The sequence below is a fragment of the Perca flavescens genome, chromosome 6 (assembly GCF_004354835.1).
Source record: "Perca flavescens isolate YP-PL-M2 chromosome 6, PFLA_1.0, whole genome shotgun sequence".
Taxonomy (NCBI): Eukaryota; Metazoa; Chordata; class Actinopteri; order Perciformes; family Percidae; genus Perca; species Perca flavescens.
The window spans coordinates 14230708-14253101 of NC_041336.1; the positions used below are offsets into that span (position 1 = coordinate 14230708).

A 22394-nucleotide genomic window follows, 5' to 3' on the forward strand; every position below is an offset into this window, starting at 1 on the left:
ACGGGCTGGGAGCGGGGGCGGCGACAGCGACACACCTGGGAAATCACAAAAACAAGCAACCGCGTTGTTGCGTTTTTAATGGAAGTTGTCTCCACGAAGGACATGCATTAGGTTTCAGCTGCGGAATAAGGCAGAAAATGTACACTTCGGAGCGCAGGCGAATGAGCCTGCGCGAACACAAGAGGAAAGATCCAGTTTGGGTGTCCGCTGGAAGTTTGTGGCAGGAGTCTTCGGCTATGGAGCTGAGCGCCAGCGGCTCGGATAAACAGGTCGTTTCTCCACGGAGTCGGACCAGACCTGTATCCGTGGCATACATTGTTAACAAGGACGCAACGGTGCCGCAAACTGAGGAGAACTTATCCCTGAAATGTCTGAAGGAAGCCTGCGCGGACGCGCACGCCGGTTTCCAAACAATTTCATTCGAGAGAATATCCCAAGGCACCACGGACATTCTGGATAGTTTCTACAATGCAGGCAAGTGAGGGCATGCTGACTGTAGGGAAATTTGGATGACACATTTACGCAGTACTACGCCAATTACGCAAACTAACCCGCCCTACTAAATTTCCCACACAGATGTAGCAGTGGTCGAGATGAGTGAGTCCTTCTGCCAGCCTTCCCTTTTCTATCACCTTGGAGTGAGAGAAAGTTTCAGCTTGACCAATAACATAATCCTTTACTGTTACAAGCAAGATAATGATCTACAGGCCGTCAAGGTAACTTAAAATCAACACATACCCATGTTTATTATAATAATTTTATGGATAATTTAGAGCTGCAGCCATTGATTATAAACTGCCCCAGGGCCCCAATAGTCAAGGACACTGTGTAAAATAGTCCATGATAATTGGAATAATAAAAAAAGAAAATTGCAGAATATGCACCACTTAAATTTAATGAGAACTGACATTAACTAATCTGGTGCCTTTTTAAAGAGGGGCCAACATTTAGTTTTGGGACATTCATTGTTTCACAGCAAACCTTGGACTCAATTATTCCAGAGTAGTGGTGCTGGTTGTTCTCTGGAGCTCTATGCAAAATACTGTTTAAGATGCACTGTATGTTCCACTGTGTGTGCCATAGTTAATGGGAGTAAGATGATGGAGTCAATGGGGGTCCACCGTTGATTTTTGCCCCAGGCCCCCCTAGCATGTTAATCTAGCCAGGGCTGCAACTAATGGGTATTTTTATTATCGATGAATCTTCTGATTATTTTCTTGACTATTAGATGAATGGTTTAAAAATAAGGTGCAAATCAGACAGTTTAAAATGAAATGAAACCTTAAGCATTAAAGGCAAAAATACAGACAACTGCCAAATGATACCTCGGCTACCTTGTGGCTGTGCAAGGTCTCCCAATTTGTACTCTATTTGTTGTATGATTCGTGTATTATCTTCCTCCAGGAGCAGTGTGGAAGTTACACGTTCATCCCTTACGTAGTGTCACCTCAAGGCAAAGTGTTTGCCTGTGATGCAACAATCATGACTGCGATCAAAGAGTTGATGCAGCCTAGTTTTCAGCTGGAGCCTCTGCTGACCCCGCTGGTGGAGACACTGGTGCATTTGCTGAACAATGTACAAATTCAGTCCAGGTCAGGCATCTGCAACTGCACGGCTTTCACCACCACTGTGTGCTTTGCCCAAAACGTTATCATCTCAGATTACACATGCATTTGTTTATGTTGTAACTCACAGCTTCCTCCATGGTGGCGGATGTATTTAAGATTGTAAAAGTGTCAAATGTTCTGACTTCTCTGCTCTTTGTACTTACAGTGAGTACTTCCGGGAGTCAGTCAGGCATGAGATTCGTATGGCACGGGAGAGGTTCAGCGGCCGAGCCCTGAGTGAGGAGTTAAGCAATATCCAGAAACGCCTGGACAGCGTAGAGCTGCTCACACCTGATATAGTCATGAGCTTGCTGTTGTCCTACAGGGACATTCAGGTGTGTGTTTATGTGTGCAGGGCGATATGAAGAAAGTCAAATATCACAATATTTTTGACCAAATACATCAATGGCGATATTGTTGAATTAACTATTGGCGATTTAAAAAAATATTTACATAACAAAATTTTTGATAAATAATCATCAATAACGTGGATACAATGACTAAGTGTGTAAAGGCAAATAATGAAACCGCTAGTTAGTGTGGTAAGTTCAGAGAATTACATTACTTTACTGTAGTGTAGCCTTTAAAACCAGGAAGACAACACTTATTACGATGTCCAAAATTCAGGACAATATCTAGCCTTTATATATTGATGTCGACATATAATATCAATATATTGCCCCGCCCTACCTAGACATGTAGTGTCTAAAAGGTCATGGGCTACTACCAATGGTTATTTGTGTATTCATCTTTCAATTATTTTTCAAATGAAGAAATTGATTGGTTGCAGAGCCCAACATGTCATTTCTTATATTGTTGGAGCAAAATAATACATTTGCTTGATACATGAAAAAACATTTTGTTTCATTATGAAAGTATTACTATTGACAACATTAAGCAAACAGATGTTGGAGCCTGCAAGAGTCACAATGAACCAAAACCCACGATGAGATGGCATATCAAGTGTTCCATATGGATGTAGATAGTAATAAAAACGACCATTGAGGTTTAAATCATTATTAGTAATCAATGTTGTAATGATATAAATTATTAAAGCATGGTAAATAATACATTGTAATTCTGCACCCTCTTTTCTCAGGACTACGATGCCATAATCAAACTGGTGGAAACTCTGAGCAACCTGCCCATGTGTCTGGTAGCAAAACATCAGAATATCAAGTTTAACTACATATTTGCTCTAAACAGGTACCCAGATGGCTCCTACTACATTAATATGTTGTTTCACAAGTGAACACAATTAAAGCTTTAGTGCGTAACTTTTTGATATTAATTGAACGTCCGTTACATTCAAGCAGGGCGATATGAAGAAAGTCAAATATCACAGTATTTTTGACCAAATACATCAATGGCGATATTGTTGAATTAACTATTGGCTAAGCAATTGCTGAATAAGTTGATACAAAGCTAGTTAAGACTATCCGCTCCACACAACTCTCTCTGTATTTCTCAGTATGACTATGTTCAGAAGATTGTGTTGTCCAGCGACTTTCGCGCGCAGAAACTCAAGTGAAGATAATTACCTCTTCTGAAGACTCCATCTTTTTTTTTTTTTATCCTCAGTGTCCTCCTTGGCTACTAGCAACTGCGCGAAGGAAGGGTGGGGGCGCATGCGCGATCACAGATGGCTTGCATCACGAGGACGCGTCGACAGTTTTCATGTCATTACTTAGAATTCCTCACGGGGACAACGGACACTACGCACTATTGTTCTCTTGTCTGGTTTCAGCTTAGTGTTATTGTGCCGTTCTCAGCCTGTGGCCTTTATTTGCCTTGCATGTATACAAAATATAATGGGTTTGTTAAAGCTCATCACTGCTGAAATGATCAAATCTTCCCATACCAGGAGGAATCAGCCTGGAGATCGCGCTAAGGCTTTGGAGGCAATTCTGCCTATTGTGGAGTCGGGGGACAAAGTGGCGTCCGATGTCTATTGCCTGTGTGGACGGATCTACAAAGACATGTTCATGAGCTCTGGGTTCACCGATCAGCGCAGCAGAGAACAGTCCTGCTATTGGTACAACCACTTTGTGTTTGTGGGTCTGGTCTTACACACTGGTTCACACCTTATGAGGAAGGTGGCAATTTGTTTGCCCTTTGTACTTAGACTACAGTTTGTCACTTCCGGGATTAGTCCAGTGCCGCTGGAAATTCCACCAGATGTCTTTAATTTCAGCCGGATGTCCATCACCTTCTGCTTTCTTTGTGTTGGCATTTTAAACTCCGGTGGATTTATGAGGACTATGGTTAACTGCTCCTTAGATCTCTGCAGGGTAAATCCAGACAGCTAGCTAGACTGTGTCCAATCTGATTGATTGATTGATTGATTGATTGATTGATTTATTTATTTTTTTGTAGGACTAAAACAACTTTTGAATGTAGACATGTTCCACCAAAACAAGTTCCTTCCCAAGGCTATTGTGCTGAGGCTCCGTTGCTTCGTCCGGCGCATATAGGGTGGCAAAATTCCAGGAATTTTCAAAGTTTGAAACTTTCCATGGGAATTAACGGGAATAAACAAAGTATTTGTAATATTGCTTGTTATAATACTGCTAGTCTATAACAGGGAACTTAAATGTAGTTGGAAAAAAAAAAAAAACTCTTGCAGCATAATCTTGGTTAATGCAACTTCAGTTGAATGTCCTCCCTATATTTGTCAATGACATACACACACGCAATAATCAGCATAGGCTACTATATACTTGCTAACATTTTAGTTTGTAAAATACGGGAGTTTATTTTTTTTTGGGGGGGAGGTGTTAATACATAACCCATTGCTATTAACCTATGTGTGTTAATTGTATAGCCCACTTGTTATTGATAGGCTGGAAACAATAGACAGCGCTGATGGTTACCTTAGCACGCATATAACCATAACCATAGTAAATCAAAGACTGCATGCTAGCTACCTTCGTATGTTAAGCTAAAGGTCAATGGTTTGGGCTACTACTTAGCCTACTGCAGGGCTATTGAGGCCACATCCACTGCACAGATCATTTCTAAAATCCAACATTCTACAGCAGATTGAAGACAGTACTGCATTTGAGCCCGAGGACTACATCCTATCCTAATTTCCATTAATTCCCATGAAAGTTTCCAAATTGGAATGTTTCCAAAATTCCCCAGCTAAACTTTCCATGGAAAGGTTCCGGATATTTACTGGGAAACGGAAATTATTTTCCACCCCTTTGTCACACTGCATTGTGATCGGTTTAAAGAAATGCCAATAAACGTTTTTCTCCCAACCTGGAATGCTGTGTGGACTTCCCAGACGCTCCACAGCGCTGTGGAGGAAGGTCTGGCAGTGCGAGACTACACTTAATGAGAAAGGTGGCATTTGTCTGTCTTTCTTACTTAGACTACAGTTTGTCACTACAGACCCTACTTAATAGGATCCCTCTCTCAAGTTGCTAGCACGATTCCCATCTATGGCCCTTTCAGGGACCTCTTTCTCATACAGGGAGGACTGAGTCACGTTTCCACCTCTAGCAATATTAGGATCTAGACAAGGTTACAAAATGTTTCATTAAAGACAGTTTATGGAAGACAAAGACATCTTTTTATTTGTTGCTGCTCGTATGTGTATGTAGTTTATGTTGCATTATTGTTCTAATGTTACTGATGTGCCTTATCTGTTGGTGTTCCAGTATAATCCATCAGCGCTCTTTTTATATTATTTGTCAGGTATGGAAAAGCTTTTGAGCAGGAGCCAACTCTTCACTCAGGCATCAACAACGTGGTCCTCTTGATGGCAGCTGGCCATGAATTTGACACTTCTATTGAGCTGCGCAAGATAGGTGCTTAATGCGTTCTGCTTTCTCTATCAGAGAGAATCAATGACAAATACCTTTTATGGTTTACAGATTCAGTGTGCCATAAAGTTTATTCTACTTATGCACTACACTTCTGTTGTTGGGGTATAAACCTTAGGCTTTGCTATGATACAACCCATCATTTAAATTTGTAAGGCCACAATTCTGGATAGATTTGAAATGTCTTTAAAACACAATGCAATATCCAGAAAACCAATTTTATTGTTCTGTCATAACTTAAAATAAACTCCACCCTGGGGAATGACTGAGCATATAGTTGAGCCCAGGGCCTTTATCTGTGGATGCACATAAGAGCCTATTAGTTTGGAAATGTATAACCGATTTGATATGCATTTGGTAATTCATTGTTTTGCTCTCTGTTATCATGTTGGTGTTCAGGTGTGACTATTAGCACCCTGCTCGGTAGAAAGGGCAGTTTGGAGAAGATGAAGGACTACTGGGATGTTGGCTTTTACCTCGGAGCAAACATCCTCGCGAACGAACATAGGAAAGTCATCATGGCCTCTGATAAACTCTACAAGCTAAAGGCCCCTATTTGGTGAGGCTTAGCAGTTCTTGATTAGTAGAGTCATGCAGGTCAAGGTGTTTAATAATCATCAGGATTCAGTTTTTAGGGCTTATTAGTTTAATTTCATTGTTTTAATTACGTCTGTGGATTAGAACGCATTTAAATGGTTTGTCTTATTTCCAGACTCACTTAATGTAGATTAATGAGTTTAATGTTTCTTTCAGGTATGTGGCATCCATTATGGAGACGTACATCCTGTACCGTCAATTTGCCAAGCTACCTGAGGTGAAATCTCCTACACAGGACACTGTGGACTTCTGGATGGAACTGCTTTTGCAGACCTGTAGACCCACTGACTCCACAGGCCGCTGCCCAGTAAGACAGCACTGATAATCTTTGTACAGTACAGTAACCGTAACAATAAATGGAAAACTTGAAACTTCTCTGGAAGTTATGATTGGTTAATTGGGACCCAGCTCTGTCCATTTTAGTCTTAAGGGTAACACACACTGCTGTAATACGGAGGGATATGGTCATTAATAATGGAGATAGCGTGGCGGTTTTGACCCCCCCCGTTACAGAAAAATGAAAGTCATGTGGCTATTTTAAAGTGTTGGTAATATAATTTAGAATTTTCTGCCTTTCAGGTGCTCATTGTGGAGCCCATCAAAGTCCTCCAACCAGCTATTGTGTGTGTGAGCGAGGAGGACGAAAGTCGCACTGTCCAGTTGGAACATGTCACAACCTTAAAGGTATGTAGACACTTTGTCTCCCCCCACTCCCAGACTCTCCTTCTTATCTGAATACATGTTTACCTGCCATACATACAGAATGCAGAATAAATTGCATAATGAAAGGAAGAATCAACTTTTATCACACTGATTTATGGTTCAGTGAATGTTTAATGTTTAAAATGTGAGTGTGTAGGTGTGTTCTTTGAGCGTCACTGTGTGTAAGACTTACTACATACCTCAGGACTGTTTACTTGCTGCTAAGGCATGTGTTACGCACATAGACTGTTATACAGTCTATGGTTACGCACCATGTATTAGCAGTCAAACTGTCATTATCCCATGTTTTAACTTTATCCTGATTCTACAGAAAGGCTTATACCAGTGGACTTTCCCAGCCTCTGCAATTCGTGGAGTGAGGTAAAGTGAAGTACAGCATGTGCTAACATCTCTCAAATATCTCTCAGTTCTGGGTGTGTTTAAGCCTACAGCAAAGCCAGAGGACCCAAAACATACTGGTTGTCTGGGAAACCTTGGCTGTTGATCGTATTTTTGTTCTGTCAATATGGTTTCAGGCTTTTTTTCTTTGTAGGCTTTTTGTTCATTCCTCTCTGGGTACTGATCAGTTTGTACTTTGGCCTTGTCTTGTTTGCCACTTTGCAACTTGGGGGCAATTTTCAGCAAATACCCAAAACGAGAAGAAAACAGTAAACAAACAACTTTATCAGATTGTAATATGTTTGGGGAAAGACAAAAAATACCTTCTTTTTTTCTTTGGTGCAGGGCCTTGCTCATCTGAATTAGTCAATTTTCTTCCTGTTTGTTTACTGTAAGCTGATACCCTTTGCACTGCAAACATTAGCCGTTTTTTCCCTGGAAAAGAAAAGGGCTTGATAGGTTCAGTTTTAATCCCATGTTCGGCAGAAATGTATTTGCATACAGTTGTTGACACTACCGTGCATTTTCAAACCAAGAAATAAAGGATTATAACATTTTGAATAGTTATTGATTTGCTTTTTTCCCCTCTGAAGTGCTTCAAAGATTGATGAGCGGAGCTGCTTCCTGTATGTCCACTACAACTCAGATGACTTCCAGCTCTGCTTCCCCTCTGAGCTCCACTGTAAAGGGTGAGTGACTAATAAACTGGCAAAGACACAGCAGGGCAGAGTTTGTGTGTGTGAAACTGTGTCAATGATCTGCTCATTAAACAATTGACTGGCTAGTGAGAGACAAACATACCATCATTACAGGGTGCAGGAAGATAATCAGAGGTCCGGAAAATAGGCAAACTAGCTTTGCAGACTTAGGGCCCTATCTTACACCCAGCGCAATTGCCTTTGTACACCGACGCATATATCATTCCTATTTTGAACCCGACGCACAGCGGACTTTTCCCTCCACAGACGCACGTCGGTAAATTAGGGAATGTATTTGCGCTCCCGGGGGCGGTTCAGCGAAAACAGGAGGCGTGTTCAGGCGCAAACGTTCCCTGGTGCTATTTTGCAGTTTCAGAAAACAATTCCTCCACTGACCAGGAAAAACCTGGTCTAAAGTCAGTGGCGCTAGTCTAAAGTCTGTAGCGCGTTATTCAGATGCTATTTTAGGGGCGCATGCTTGGCCATAATGTAGCGTGTGCACAACGCGCATACACTTTGCTTCTCTTATCTAAACGGACGCAGCAGTTCCCATTTTTGCAAACCATACATAATTACAAAGAAAGATATTACTGAAAATGCGCTTCAGGTGTTTGGATAGATCAGGACAGTCCTCAAAAAGTCCCAGCATTCTTTGTGGCTTGTTGTGTTTTACACAACATTTCCATGAATCATGGATGTGTTGATGACATAAATGAGGAAATATTAGAGGACTTAAGGAGACGTGATGTTGAACTACGGTGCCGCCAGGCAAATCCGCCGTCGTAATAGCAATCCGCCATGGAACAAGCGCGCCTGCTCTTAAAGGGAATGTGAGATGACGCTCTGATTGGTTTATTGCACGTTACGCCCAAACCACACCTAGCTACTTCAGACCAACCCATTTTAGATTTGCGTCGGGCTCGAGAGTCATTTATCCCGCCGGTATAATAGCAACGGCGGCCGAGATCCGCCCACAAAGCTACTTGAGTTTCACGTTTGATACTTGCGTTTCAGATCGTTAAAATAGTGCCCTTAGTCTAGACTGTGCCCTGAATAAATGGTTGTAATATACCTACACTGTATGAGTCATGTTCTCGTTACTGTCCTCTAGGAAATCCCCCGAGGACATATTTTTTTCACTCTGACTTAAAGAGCCTGTTGACCCAAATCACAAAAAGATTACATTTCCTTCTAACCTCTTGCGGTCTCCACTGCAGATATATTCAGTTTTGAGAGACCCACTGCTGAAACCTTTGATGCCACCTTAAAATAATACAAGTATAACTCAGTTTTAATTATGGTGCTCAAAGCACTCTTAAATCATGATGCAATATCCTTGTTCCTCAGGATTGTAGACAGTTTTCTTTGGAACTTCCTATTCAAGAGATGAAAGTAAAACTGAAGCGATCTTCATGGCTGCTACATACTAAATGTGGAAAATATTGTTGGAAATGCTTTGGGTCAACTGGTCACAGGTTCCCAAAGGCTATGTTTTTAATTCAGTGTTTCACACCAATATGCATTGTGTGTATGTATCCTTGATGTCTAAGCATTTCCGCAGCGAGGCTATCCAGCAGAATGGGTTGAAAAAGCCTATAAGACAGCCCTTAAAAAAACCTTGATCAGATTTACTTAAAGTAACGGAAAAGAAAAGTTTTTTTTTCTTTTTAGTTTCATGGACTTTCTTAATTTTTTCATTTAATTATGTATTTGAACTGATCAGATTGTAAATATATTTCAAGTCAGATTTCTATTATCTGTTAATGGAGAATGGTTGTCAATATTCTGACTGTGTTAAAAGAGAGCTGACAGGATGTGGAATTCCTACTGACCCGATTGTTTTGTTACTTAATGACGACTCTAAATTACATATTCTTGGGAGACAAAAGAAAGTTTAGTTAGCCGGCTTGAATGATAGCTCAGCGCTGGCTTCCATTCTGATTGGTTCAGCGTAGTAAACCAAACTACTTGAGCGCAGAATTCGATGTGAAGTGTAAATTCACCTGAGGAAGGTCTTTGTGACCGAAACGTTGTGAAATAAAGCATTTGCGTGCTTTATTGTATACGTTCATGCTTTGTTGCCAGTAGTCTCCTTTTTCACTGCCATTGTTGATGCAATGCTTGTTTGTGCATTACCCTCTGCAAAACAAAATGGGGATCCACTCATAAAAACATTGCACCGTGGTCAAAACCTCCACAGTGAACTTGATTCTATCACAAAGTTGATGTTTTCTTGCATATACTGCTTGTTTGCCTTTTTATGGGTAAATTATTTGGCAAATGTCTACAAGCCTGCCCGATGTTGTTGGTATTCTCTTTTACTTTTAATGGAAATTCACAAAAAAATAATTTAACTACATGCTCTATTAAGAGCATATTCTCATCTATGTTGGATCTATCTACATTGTCTCCTCACGCTGTTCTCTCACTAGTTTCTGCGAGCTGGTAAACTCTCTGCTTCAGGAGGCTGAACACCCCTCTCAGGACCTGAACCATGAAGCTGAGGGAGTACTAGAGGTCAGTCACAGTCCTCCATTCCTCTGACGCAGAGTGTGCTCTATTTTAGGTCTCCCTTGCTTCAACAAGTAGAAAACAATTGCAGTTGCTGAACAGAAACATTCTCATAACATAGTGTCATATTTCCCTGTAATTTCACTGTGTTCTGATTTATGCTGTCTTCATTTCTTTCTACAGTACATCTGTGAGACCAATGAGAATGGCGACAAAGTGATTTTGGGCAAAGGGACGTACGGTGTGGTGTACGCTGGGAGGGACCTGAGCAACCAAGTTCGCATCGCCATCAAGGAAATCCCTGAGAGGGACAGCATGTATGAGAAACCAACACTAGCACTGTTTTCCCTTCAGAGTCATCCCTTATTGGGAGACACTAAACTGCACAGTTTCTCATTAAAATGTTTTTTTTTTTTTTTTTTTTTCTTTTCATAATCCCTTTAATGGGAAGTGATTTGGCAGAGATACCACTCACTGGCATGCTCTGGATCCCCAGTGCTCTTTAGGAATCTTGGGGATGAGTGTTTAGACTTTTTATATTTCCTTGTTTGCTATTCTATAATCTGCACAGAGCTTAGGCCCACACTGCAGTGTTATGTGGAAATTAAAAATTCCATCAAAATAATTAGTTATTTAAATCACTTTTTAAGCATTTGCCAAACCTTGTGTCCAAGACACGTCACAGTATTTATCTTTTTTATCAAACTGAAGATTTCTGAATATTTTAAAACAACGAACTATCATTTATTGCGTTGATGACAGTGTGAAATTAGGAAAACCTTGCAGTCATACTATTGTCTCTCTCTTTCTTTCTTTCTTTCTTTCTTTCTTTCTTTCTTTCTTTCTTTCTTTCTCCCCCCAGGTACTCCCAACCTCTCCATGAGGAGATAGCTCTGCACAAAAGGCTAAAACACAGAAATATTGTCCAGTACCTGGGCTCTGTCAGTCAGGATGGTTTCATCAAGATCTTCATGGAGGAAGTACCTGGAGGTAGGAATCCTAAAATTCTGGAAATGCTACTACTTCTAGCTTCAAAGAGCAGTAGAGACATGTTTTCATCTACAGCTCTATCTCCTAATGTTCTGATCCTGACCTTTCCTTTCCGCCCTTTTTATATTCATTCTAATATTCCTCCAGCCCAACTTATGAAGTCTAAACAGTTAACTTGTACCACGACAAAGTGAGGATGAGACAAAATGTTTTTTAGAATAAGGTATTAAAAACTCAATATTTTTCACAAATCAAAAATATGAAAATCAAAATCCCCTTGCAGTATGAAACTTAAAAACATTGTATTTGAGAACAGGAAACTGCCTAGAATTGCCTGAGGATGTCTAAAGTTACTTGTTGGCTACACAATACAGTGTGATACTTTTTCTTAAGTTCTGTTTTATTTATGCATTCACGTCTGCTCATTCAATTACTGATACCTTTTCACTTTAATTTTATACAGAGATTTTGGCGTATACATCCTTGTTGCCCTGATTGGAATCTACAAACTAATACTTATGCATTGGCATATTAGTGTTAACAGATGTTCCTGAAACTTTCACTGGAATGAAAATAGACTTACAAGAAAGTGCCAATATAAGGAAGTCATGCCCCTGCTTTCAACTCTGCATTTTTCTAGTTACTGTGTGATGCCTTTTTATTAAGCATCAAGGAAGTGAGCGTCTGTCTTGTGTTCAGATTTGACAGTGGAAGTGTGGTTGTGCAACATACTGGAAGTCAGTTTCAAGAAAGTGGGTAGTTCCAACATCCTGCTCATTGAAGAAAAATCTCTGTGGACAATGGCGTTGTTGTTGGAAAACAATCTGAAGCTATGCGAACAATTCCAATTCATAGCTTGGTTTAATATTGCCATATGTAGTTCAGAAATGACTTCAACAAAAACAGAAAATTGTGTTTTCCAATGTGACAAACCGTAGGCATTATGTTTTGTTCTCATCCCTGCCTTTATGCACATGTGAGAAATAAGATTTTCACAGCAAGATTCTGTTCTTAAAAATGAGAATTTGAAATGAAAAATGAAATTGGCTTATATCATTTGACATGTACTGCTTGTAGGAAGTTTGTCATCTCTCCTGCGCTCCAAATGGGGTCCCCTGAAAGACAACGAAGCCACCATCATCTTCTACACCAAACAGATCCTCGAGGGGCTCAAATACCTTCATGACAATCAGATAGTCCACAGAGACATTAAGGTGAGCGGAGCACCCTGGGAATCTGTCGGCAAATCGCAAATATTGAATCTACTTTCTATGATAATTTCATCCTAACTTTATGGTTTGTCGTGTTTGTGAAACATCTCAATGTGGATCATTTCTTTGCTGCAGGGTGACAATGTATTGGTCAACACCTACAGTGGAGTGTTGAAGATCTCTGACTTTGGAACCTCCAAACGATTAGCAGGGATCAACCCCTGCACTGAGACCTTCACTGGTAAGATGCTGTCTATTTTAAAACCTTTTATGACTCTGTCTTTTTTCTCACACTTTGCTACATGTACAGATTTAACTAAATTATAAGGATCTATTGTATATTGTTAACTGATTTTACTCGATAGGAACTCTTCAGTACATGGCCCCAGAGATTATCGACAAAGGGCCCCGGGGTTATGGGAAGCCGGCTGATATCTGGTCCCTCGGGTGCACTATTATAGAAATGGCAACTGGCAAACCACCCTTCCATGAGCTGGGAAGTCCTCAGGCAGCCATGTTCAAGGTAAATAAGGGGAAGTATTTTAGGTAGGGCTGGGAAAAAATCGCTTTGATTTAAAAATCGAGTTGGTAGGTCAAATCGATTCATATTTTCAAAAAAATCTATTTAAAAAAAAAAAAAATTTCAATCCAAATACAGTATAAATAATTTGGATGTTTAACAATCTTTGTTGCACATTGCACAGTGACTTTTCACTTAGAGAAAGGGGTTGCCTTTGCAATTTTGTTTATGTTGATGCACTTTAATTAAATACAATAAATATATATTTTTAAAATATATTTACAGTTTGCAGTTATTTTGTTTTAAATGGAAGGGGGGGAAAATCTAATCGTAAATCGAGTTTTTTATAATAAAAAAAAAAACAAATCAAACAAACAAATCGCCCAGCTCTAATTTTAGGTCGATGTTAATACATGCAGATTGTGGTGTTTTTGTTTAAAAAAAAAAAAAAAAGAAGAGTTCTACATTTTAGTTTGGCTTTGAGTAAAAATCATAAAAGTCACTCTTCATGGGTTTAGACTGAAATATCTTAAAGAGGCTGTACTCAGCAGCGAGGGGGAACCAGACTGGTAGCTTTTCATGCCATCAAGTCCAAATTAGAAATTGTCAAATTCTAAAGCATCACCTGTACTGTGTTTATTGCTAATTGGCAAATGTAACCATGCTATCACGTGAAACTAAGAAGGTAGCCAAGTTAAACATTAGCACATTAGCGTTGTTATTGTGACCATGTTATAGCATGGTGATGTTAGCTTTTAATTTAAAGCACTACAGTAGTGATTTGAGTTAAAAGCCTAAAACCACGTCCATGTCATACAAAAATGGATGGTAGCGGTGAGAGCGTTGCGCCACCATACCCATTGAATTCAGGTTTGATTACTTAACGTGAATGAAGGTATAAAACCAATGTGTACTGAATATTTAATATTCAATACACATTGGTTTGGTTTTTAGGCACTTCCATGTTATTCAGTGCCAAGTTGGATATATTGGAGCTTTCATAAACATCTGAGTTTCCCAATCATAATTACAACTTGAATGTTGACAAGAGCGCTATGTCTGAAACAAATATATGAAAAAAAAAAGCAACTTCCATCTTTTCGCTTAACGCACAATCTCAAAGTCAAGTTGTTTTAATGAACTAAATAATTTCCTTTTAAACAATCCCATCAAGGTGGGCATGTTTAAGATCCACCCCAAGGTTCCAGAATGCATGTCTAACGAGGCAAAGGGCTTCATCATGAACTGTTTTGTGCCGGACCCCGATGACCGAGCCACAGCCACAGAGCTGCTGAAGGCGAGCTTCCTCAGGTCGTCCCCCAAGAAGAAGGCCAGGGCTCCGCAGGAATCGGAACCTAAAGACCCTTCTCCTGGTAAAGCTTCAGTACACTTCTAGTCACATACTGCTCTTCTTTCTCATAGCACGTTTCTGTTTCTCTCACATATTCTTTTTTTTTTTGTTGTTGTTGTTATTGCACGTGCTATGACGTGTGTGGTAAGTGTTTTTTATGAAACCTTGCTAATGTCAGATTTTGAACAACCGCTTATATCTAACCACAATCTCGCCGGGTTTTGCAGCTGACTACCAACGCAGCCTGTCTGTACCCATCTCCATCCTTGTGGAGGACACCGATTTATACCCGGTTTCAATCGACCTGTCCTGTTCCTTTGACTTCAGGCAGCGAAAGTCCACCCTCATAGCAGATGAAATCTCTGAGAGCCCACCCAGCACCAACAGCCTCCTGTCGTGAGTTAGATTATTACTCAACAGAAGATAAAAAAACATTTACAATGTCTGCTTCAGCCAGGGTTGTACAGGATCTTACATCAGTGGCAAACCACATTGAGGTTTTAGTCAGATAGTCTTGTGAGGCGACATCCTGTGTAGGTATAAAATGGGTATAATCAGAATCAGAAAGGGCTTCATTGCCAAGTATGTTTTTTTTTTTTTTTTTACACATACAAGGAATTTGTCTTGGTGGTGTTGTTGCATGTCACACATTCTCTAAATATAAGAAGGATAAGAAGAATATAAACAATATAAATATATACACACAGTATGTATTAATAAAAATGTACAAATAAAATATAAAATAAGTAAATGGCACTGTATCAAATGTCACGGTCTACAGTTAACTATGTATTACTTACATAACAAATTATTGATGTCCATATCGCCATTTCTTTTCTTTTTTTTATCTTTATCTGTTGATCTGGTGTGATTGATTGATTTTATTGCCCTCCTACTGTCCAGAATACCAGAGGACTTTTCATCAGACATGAGCAGTCCATCCTCAACAGATGAGAACGTTGGTCTTTTTATGCTGAGAAAGGACAGTGAAAGGAGAGCCACACTGCACCGAGTCCTTACTGACTACATCAGCGACGTCGTCTCTAATATACAAGAATCTGTGCCTCAGGTGGGTGAAGAACAGTCACAAAAACATTATGAAATGTATTACCTGCATGGCTTACATGCATTTCACAGATGCAGTTTATCAGTAAAGTCTTAACTAATAAGACATTATGTTAAAATAACAATGTACACCCTCATAGTTTGGTTTTACACAAATTGTCCAGAAGTAGTGTTGTTCCAAATATGAACCGCCGTATGATCCAACAGCCTCATGGCATTGGTGTCTGCTGTGAGTGCTAAGTTAATATTAAAGTTGGCTCATGTGTTAATAATCTTGAGCCTAAGGGCATTTCTGCCATCTTATTTTACACTGGGTTTGGCATTTGTTTTCCACTTAAAATCTGTTATGTCTAATGCATAGAAGCATTTCCCCCAGACAAAAACAATTGTATGGCTTTGGTGGTTTTCCCCAATTCATTTTATGGCAAATAGTAACTTAAAGTTATATATTTTTTGGTCTTTGTGCGATGCAGGATTTTGAGTGTATATGTATGTGTGTATATGTATGTGTGTGTATGTATGTGTGTATATATATATATATATATATATATATATATATATATATATATATATATATATATATATATATATATATATATATATATATATATATATATATATATATATAAGGTTAGAATCTGAAATGTTTGTGTGCACTTATTTCAAAGAGAAATCCATAAAACACCAAACTAAGCTGTCTTCAATATAGTACCACAGCTGTGACTTCAGAGGCTTAATATAGAGGAAATTAATTAATTCTACTGGTAATATTGTTATTGATATCACACCTTTCCCTAATAAACTGGAATCAAGACTGTCACTATCGGAAGTCTTTAAAGTACTTCCAGAATGAGAACAATAAAATCGGAAAAGGTTTTATTGCCACAATAAGTACACTGTGGAATTTGCATTGGTGAAAGGTGCATACATAAACAAACATATTAAACATTAATATGAAATAAACACTCAATACAGAAAAACCAATATATACATACAAAGTAACTGTTGCATAAGAAAAAAAGTCTGAATGGTTTGAGTGCCAAATTTGCTAAGAACATATAGCAATGGGCAGATGTAAAGTTCAGGATGAAGGTTAGTGCAAGTATAGTAACTAGGGATGGTGGGGGTTAAGAGTCAGTGCCAGTGGAAGTCCGGGGCCTTGTTGGTGAGGCTTACTGCTGAGAGGATGAAAGTGTTTTTGTAGCGTGAGGTTTTGATCCTAATGGACCGCAGCCTCCTGCCGGAGTGGAGGGGTTCAAACCGTTTGTGTCCGGGGTGAGAGAGAAGTACTGTATCATTTTTCCCAACTTCTCTTTTTAAAGCATGGCGAGGGATCATCCATAACTGCAGACCACATCACCAAGTTCATTAGCTGCCTGCGAGACAACATCCGCTCCCCAGACAGAAGGCAGCTGACGAGGAGCTTGACGGAACTTCGAACCTCACTGCTCACTGCCGCAGTTTCACTGAACAGCCTGCAGGCGGTGCTGTTTAGCTTCCAAGATGCAGTAAGTTACTTCAGGGTCAACACAGAGTTTCAGCTAAAAGGCTTGGTAAGATTTCAGTCATGAATCATGGTAAACCACGTGTCAAACTCAAGGCCCGGGGGCCAAATCTGGCCCCTTGCAAATTTTTATCCAGCCCACATATCAATTGAGGTTCACAATTAATATTGGCCCGCCTAGCTGTGCACAACACCTTAAAAAGTCAGTCACACTGTTATTATGTGACACTTAAAAGAAGATTTTGGAAGATTGGCTGACTTTGAGCCTCAGAAATTCCCCCACGACCAGAGAGTTTACGTATTCAGTCTGTGAAACAGGTTCAGCTGTGCCTGCTTTTAAAAATGTAATCTTGGTTTTTCATGTTTTGCTAAATTCTATGATGGCTAAGAAACTTTTTTTGCTTACTTTTTTAGGGCTTTATGTCGACCAAACTGTACGTGAGAAAGCTATATGAGAAATGCAATAAAACAGCCAAAGATAATTGACTTTTTCGGTTAAATAAAAGCATGTCAGTAAACTATACATGTCTGGCCCTTATTGTGATTCTCATTTTTCAGTGTGGCCCTTAATGAAGTTGAGTTTGACACCACTGTGGTAAACTATATGCTGCGTCTGTAGGTAAAGAAGGTGTTGAGGCAACAGCAAGTGAAACCTCACTGGATGTTTGCTCTGGACAATCTGCTGAGACAGGCAGTACAGGATGCCATCACTGTGCTCCTACCAGGTAGCGCCTCATCTTGTACGGTGTGCATGTATATGTGTGTGTATATATATATATATATGTATATATCATATTCTTTCAGTAGTTTAGGGTTGTTTATTTATTATAAAGTGTCCATGTTTCTTCCGTTCCTCCCGACCGCTCCCCTCTCCTCAGCGCTGAAACTCCAGCTGCAGTCCTCATTTGAGACTGAGGACAGCACCCCTGATGAGCAGTGTGCTGACCCAGACACTCCTGTAGTTATTGTCCCTGACCAGGTGTTTGCGCCAGCTGACACGGAGCAGACGACATCCATATATGAGACCCCGCCAACAGTAAGCCCCAATTCCCCTACAGACCTCGTCTTCAACAGCAACTGTCCCCTCAGTGAGCAACTGAGAGACCTACGAGTAAAGACCAAAAGGTAGCATTTAGTTTTGTTTCTTTATCATTAAACTTTTCTGTTCAAGATGCATGCAAAAAAAGAAATTCTGATGGTTTTTTTAAAGGTCCCATGGCATGTAAATTTGGGGGTGTATACAAACTACAAACGCCTCCAACACTGGCATCTTTATTAGGCAGTACACAGTGAATAATAAGATTTGAGTTGCACTGCTTTCTGCTGAGTAATGATGGCCGTTTTTGTGTTTTAAGACTGCTGAGTCAGCTGAATGAAAAGGAGAGAGAGTATCAGGAGCTATTGATGAACTGTGTCCAGAGTAAACAGGAAGAGATTGATGCATTGAGGAAAGCCGCGGTCACTAAAGGTAATGTTTTTTTTTTTTTTTTTTTTTAAACTACACAGTTTGCTACATCCTTGTAGATCTGGTATTACTGCCAATTAAATTTGATTGCACGTGTTAGAATGTTTGTGTAGTTTTTTGGAGCAGAGTTCAGATACTGTAGTTTTTAGATAAATTGTTAAAGGAAAAAGATGTCATGTATGTTGAGAGAGTTACGGGTCAAGTAGAGCAGGTAGTGCATTGTCCTCTTTCTGTGCTAAAACATATTCTTACGTTTAGCCAACGCTAATATGAGGCTGGAGCAGTCTGAATTAGCCAAACCAAGTTGCCATCTTCGTTTTTGTAGACGTATTTTTTTTCTTTTCTCCACTTTGGTTCAGCAAGGAAACTCTGTCCAGGGAAATACAAATAGGGAATTGTGTACTTAAAAAAGACTACCATTTTCTAATATACCCACTGAATCTAATCTCATACTGTATATTGTACCAGAATCAGCATATTGGCCAAGATATGTGTACACATATAATGAATTTGACTTTTCGTTGCGGTCAATTTTCTCACACAGTTCCAAGAACAATTTTCAGGAAGATAGATAAAACACGTGCAGCTAAAAACGGGGACAACAAAGCTGAACAAAGATTGGTAAACATACGCATATAACTAATACGAACATACAAGTGAAAAAATAGATATATAAATATATTTTAAAAGCAACAATGAACATACAATTTAGACTATACTGCAAAGGGGCAGAGTCAGTGTTTGCTCTGTTGATTTGACCGTGGCGGCCCCCCACGGCAACATTTCTGACCCCCACGGTATAAGAAATAGGGCTGCATTGTTAGAGTGCATGTCAGAGAACGTTTGTATTTTAGGTGCATTATTTACATGCTTAAGTAGTTACACTGCATTAAGATAATGTAATTAATAGTGGGTTTATTGTTATTTGCTACAAAATGCTTAGCCTATATGTCAAGATCAAAGTTGGTGTGGGAGGGTGTTTGGACCTGCCCCCAATGCTAAAAAAAATCCTAAAGGAAACACAGAGTGCTTGAATAATTACTGAATGTTTAACATAATAGGTTACTTTATATACAATGGGTGATTATATACAGTATGCATGTATACAGGTCTATGAATTATATATGAAAATGATGCTGATGATATGTACATTGTGTATTCAAACTATAAAACATAATTTACAATGTGTATAATTGGTATTAAAATAGGCTTAAAAATCTGATATCCTTTTAATGGTTGTCAATTAGTCTTCTCAAATAGTCTTTCTGCCTGTAGCTTTGACTTTAGTGATTCGTAAACCTACCCATCCAGTACTCCAAGCAGCTTCAAACAAACAATCAAGAATATTTGCATATTCTCATTGATCTGGGTCAGGCGTCATCAAACATCTAAATCCAGGTAAAGTAAGTGTTTGTTATGATTCCCCCTAATGTACTATTTGGTTAAAGCCAAGGGGGTAAGCGAGCGTCTGGCAAGCGTAGCTCCTATGGCGCCACTTTGATGCTTACAAGCACTCACCCCCCCCCTTTCTCTGGATGTGTCAAAGTAATGGCACATCCAGAGAGAGTTGTGTGGAGCCAATAGTCTTAATAAGCTTTGTATTAACTCATTTGGCAATGGCTCAAATGTAACGGACGCTCATTAATATAAAAAAAAGTTACGCACCAAAGCTTTAAGAAAATATACCAAATTACAATGGAGGATATTCAATACTAGTTGATAAGTTATTATCTAGGAGTTGGTAAGAGCTTTGCCTATTAGTCTGATGATTAACCGCACAAGCTGCAGCTCGATCAGTATTGCATCAAGAGACCAACGCCCATTTTGGATTATCGATGAACTCAGTGATTCTCGTTACAGTTTCTCAACCCTTATACCTGTCAATCCCTACCACGCCTCAGCTTCAGGCTCTGCATTTCTGCCTGACTGGTTCCTGTCTGAGGCGTAGACCATCAAATCATCCACTAATGTGCTCAAACTTGACTGTGCAGTTTGCATAATGATTATACAGTCTGCCTGCGGAAACGCGATACGTGTTTTTCTTGTGTGTAACATTTAACAACGCGAGATACAGTATGTGTGCAATTTGCCCCAGGCAGTCTGAATGGTTGTAATCTATGTACATTATAGATAATCCAGATGTGAAGGCTTTGGTGTGCTGGCTCGAGTCTGTCCCTGTAGACCAAGACACTATCCATAAGGTAAACTCAACTTAAGCTCAGCCTTTTTCTTTCTTCTTTTACTGTTGAAGCTGCCTGGCATTACTCATATATCCGCTGTTAATCCAAACCTGTGTGATCCTGTTTTCTAGTTGGTCGCTCATGAGTTCACCTTGGACTGTCTCTTCTACATGGCCTCCAGGGATGACTTGATGTACTGTGGAATAAGGTGAGTTGCCTCCGCACATCACTCTCACGCCATCCGTCCGTGCAGAAACGTGAAAAAGGGGAATCGCCCTAAGACGGTGGTGTCGAAAAGATGCAAATGACCTCGTTAGTTTGAGTTTCATCAAAAAGCCCCAGTGGCGTTTGAGATGGCTCGGTTGTAACACTGTATTTCAATCAGTCCAAAATTGCTGTTTCAGAGGTGGCATGCTGTGTCGAATCTGGGCAGCCATCACAGCTCGCAGGAAGACCCAGCTCAGCACGCACAATGAGGACAGCGAGGACACTCTTCTTTAATGGCTGCTGATGTTGTACATCAAAGGACAGATTTATTGACGGGCTGGTCCTGTGTAAATCAGGATACATATTTGGTTACCTTGTTGTACTTTGAATGTATTTTCTTTAAAAGATACCATTTCTTATTCGTTATAGTGCATGTAAAGTAGAATGCACAAATTTTCCCTTTTTAGAAGTCAGATCTTGCCAGCATTTTTTTAAAGTGCTCATATTATGCTCATTTTCAGGTTCATAATTGTATTTAGAGGTTATATCAGAATAGGTTTACATGGTTTCATTTTCAAAAAACACCATATTTTTGTTGTACTGCACATTGCTGCAGCTCCTCTTTTCACCCTGTGTTTTTAGCTCTCTGTTTTAGCTGCAGAGTCAGACATCTCACTTCTGTTCCATCTTTGTTGGGAGTTGCACATGCGCAGTACCTAGGTAAGCACTGCTAGCTGATCAGGTGCAGAGTATGAGGGCGTGCCACGCTAGCAGCTAGGTGAGCATTATACAGTCCTTCCAGAAAAACGCGAGTTTTTTTGTGATTGTTGCAGGCAAAAATCCTTTATTTTGCGGCACGTTTTCTTAAATGCGATGGAATATGCAGGATATTTATGCAATTTATGCAATGAAATTTGCGGGGACTTGTAAAAATTGCGGAAACTTGCAAAAATTGCGGGAACTTGGAAAAACTGGTTTTATGAAAAACCCTGCTTTTCGATGATGTTCACGTCGCGTAATTACGTCACTTCATAACATTCCCATGGCAACGGGAAAATGGCTGCTCTTGTGTGACGTAAACACAACATTTTTTAACTTTCTGTTAAGATGTGACTTTTTTGCAACGAAAATGCGGAGATTATGAAATCATGCAAGCCCACGCATATTTTGCGCGGAAATTGGCAATTTATGCGGCGAAAGTGCGGCGTATTTGAAAACCATTCGGCCCCTGCATAAATATGCGGACTTGATTATGATTATGCGTTGAATTATGCAATCGCATAATCGCGTTTTTCTGGAGGGACTGATTATAACGTGTGTTACAAAGTGACGCACGTTCGTCACGGAAGTAAAGGCTGGACTACAATAGAGCTGTTTGGAACGGTTTGTGAACAGTATTTTTCTCTGGATGGTAAGTCCCTTTGGGGTGGACTTTGGGCTTTTTCACTTTGTAAACCTATAATGTGCACAAAAAAGATATATAACACAATAAATGAAAGGGGGGAAAAGACAAAGCATAATATGAGCACTTTTTCTCAGGACTTTGGGCAGTGGGAC

The 22394-nt window shown here is 39.7% G+C and overlaps 1 protein-coding gene across 1 annotated transcript; it reads left to right on the forward strand.

Annotated features, from left to right (window-relative positions):
• On the forward strand, positions 1–21391 carry si:ch211-1i11.3 (mitogen-activated protein kinase kinase kinase 5). The gene is made up of 28 exons (XM_028580587.1): positions 1–474; positions 577–716; positions 1405–1592; positions 1774–1942; positions 2707–2813; positions 3472–3642; positions 5310–5422; positions 5837–5996; positions 6191–6341; positions 6614–6718; positions 7068–7117; positions 7729–7824; positions 10266–10350; positions 10528–10661; positions 11207–11334; positions 12412–12548; positions 12681–12786; positions 12911–13068; positions 14240–14438; positions 14644–14812; positions 15320–15485; positions 16804–16989; positions 17605–17710; positions 17864–18110; positions 18341–18453; positions 20581–20651; positions 20762–20838; positions 21035–21391. The coding sequence occupies exons 1-28, from the start codon at positions 138–140 to the stop codon at positions 21129–21131; spliced, it is 3966 nt and encodes a 1321-aa protein (XP_028436388.1). The 5' UTR covers positions 1–137; the 3' UTR covers positions 21132–21391.
• The last annotated feature ends 1003 nt before the right edge of the window (positions 21392–22394 follow it).

What these genes read in the sequence shown, in the direction of transcription:
- si:ch211-1i11.3 (XM_028580587.1), top strand. Translation starts at nt 138, where the DNA reads ATGTACACTTCGGAGCGCAGGCGAATGAGCCTGCGCGAACACAAGAGG. An exon ending in ATGATCTACAGGCCGTCAAG is followed by an intron (nt 717 to 1,404) that starts GTAACTTAAAAT and finishes ATCTTCCTCCAG; the next exon opens with GAGCAGTGTGGAAGTTACAC. An exon ending in GAAAGCCGCGGTCACTAAAG is followed by an intron (nt 18,454 to 20,580) that starts GTAATGTTTTTT and finishes TGTACATTATAG; the next exon opens with ATAATCCAGATGTGAAGGCT.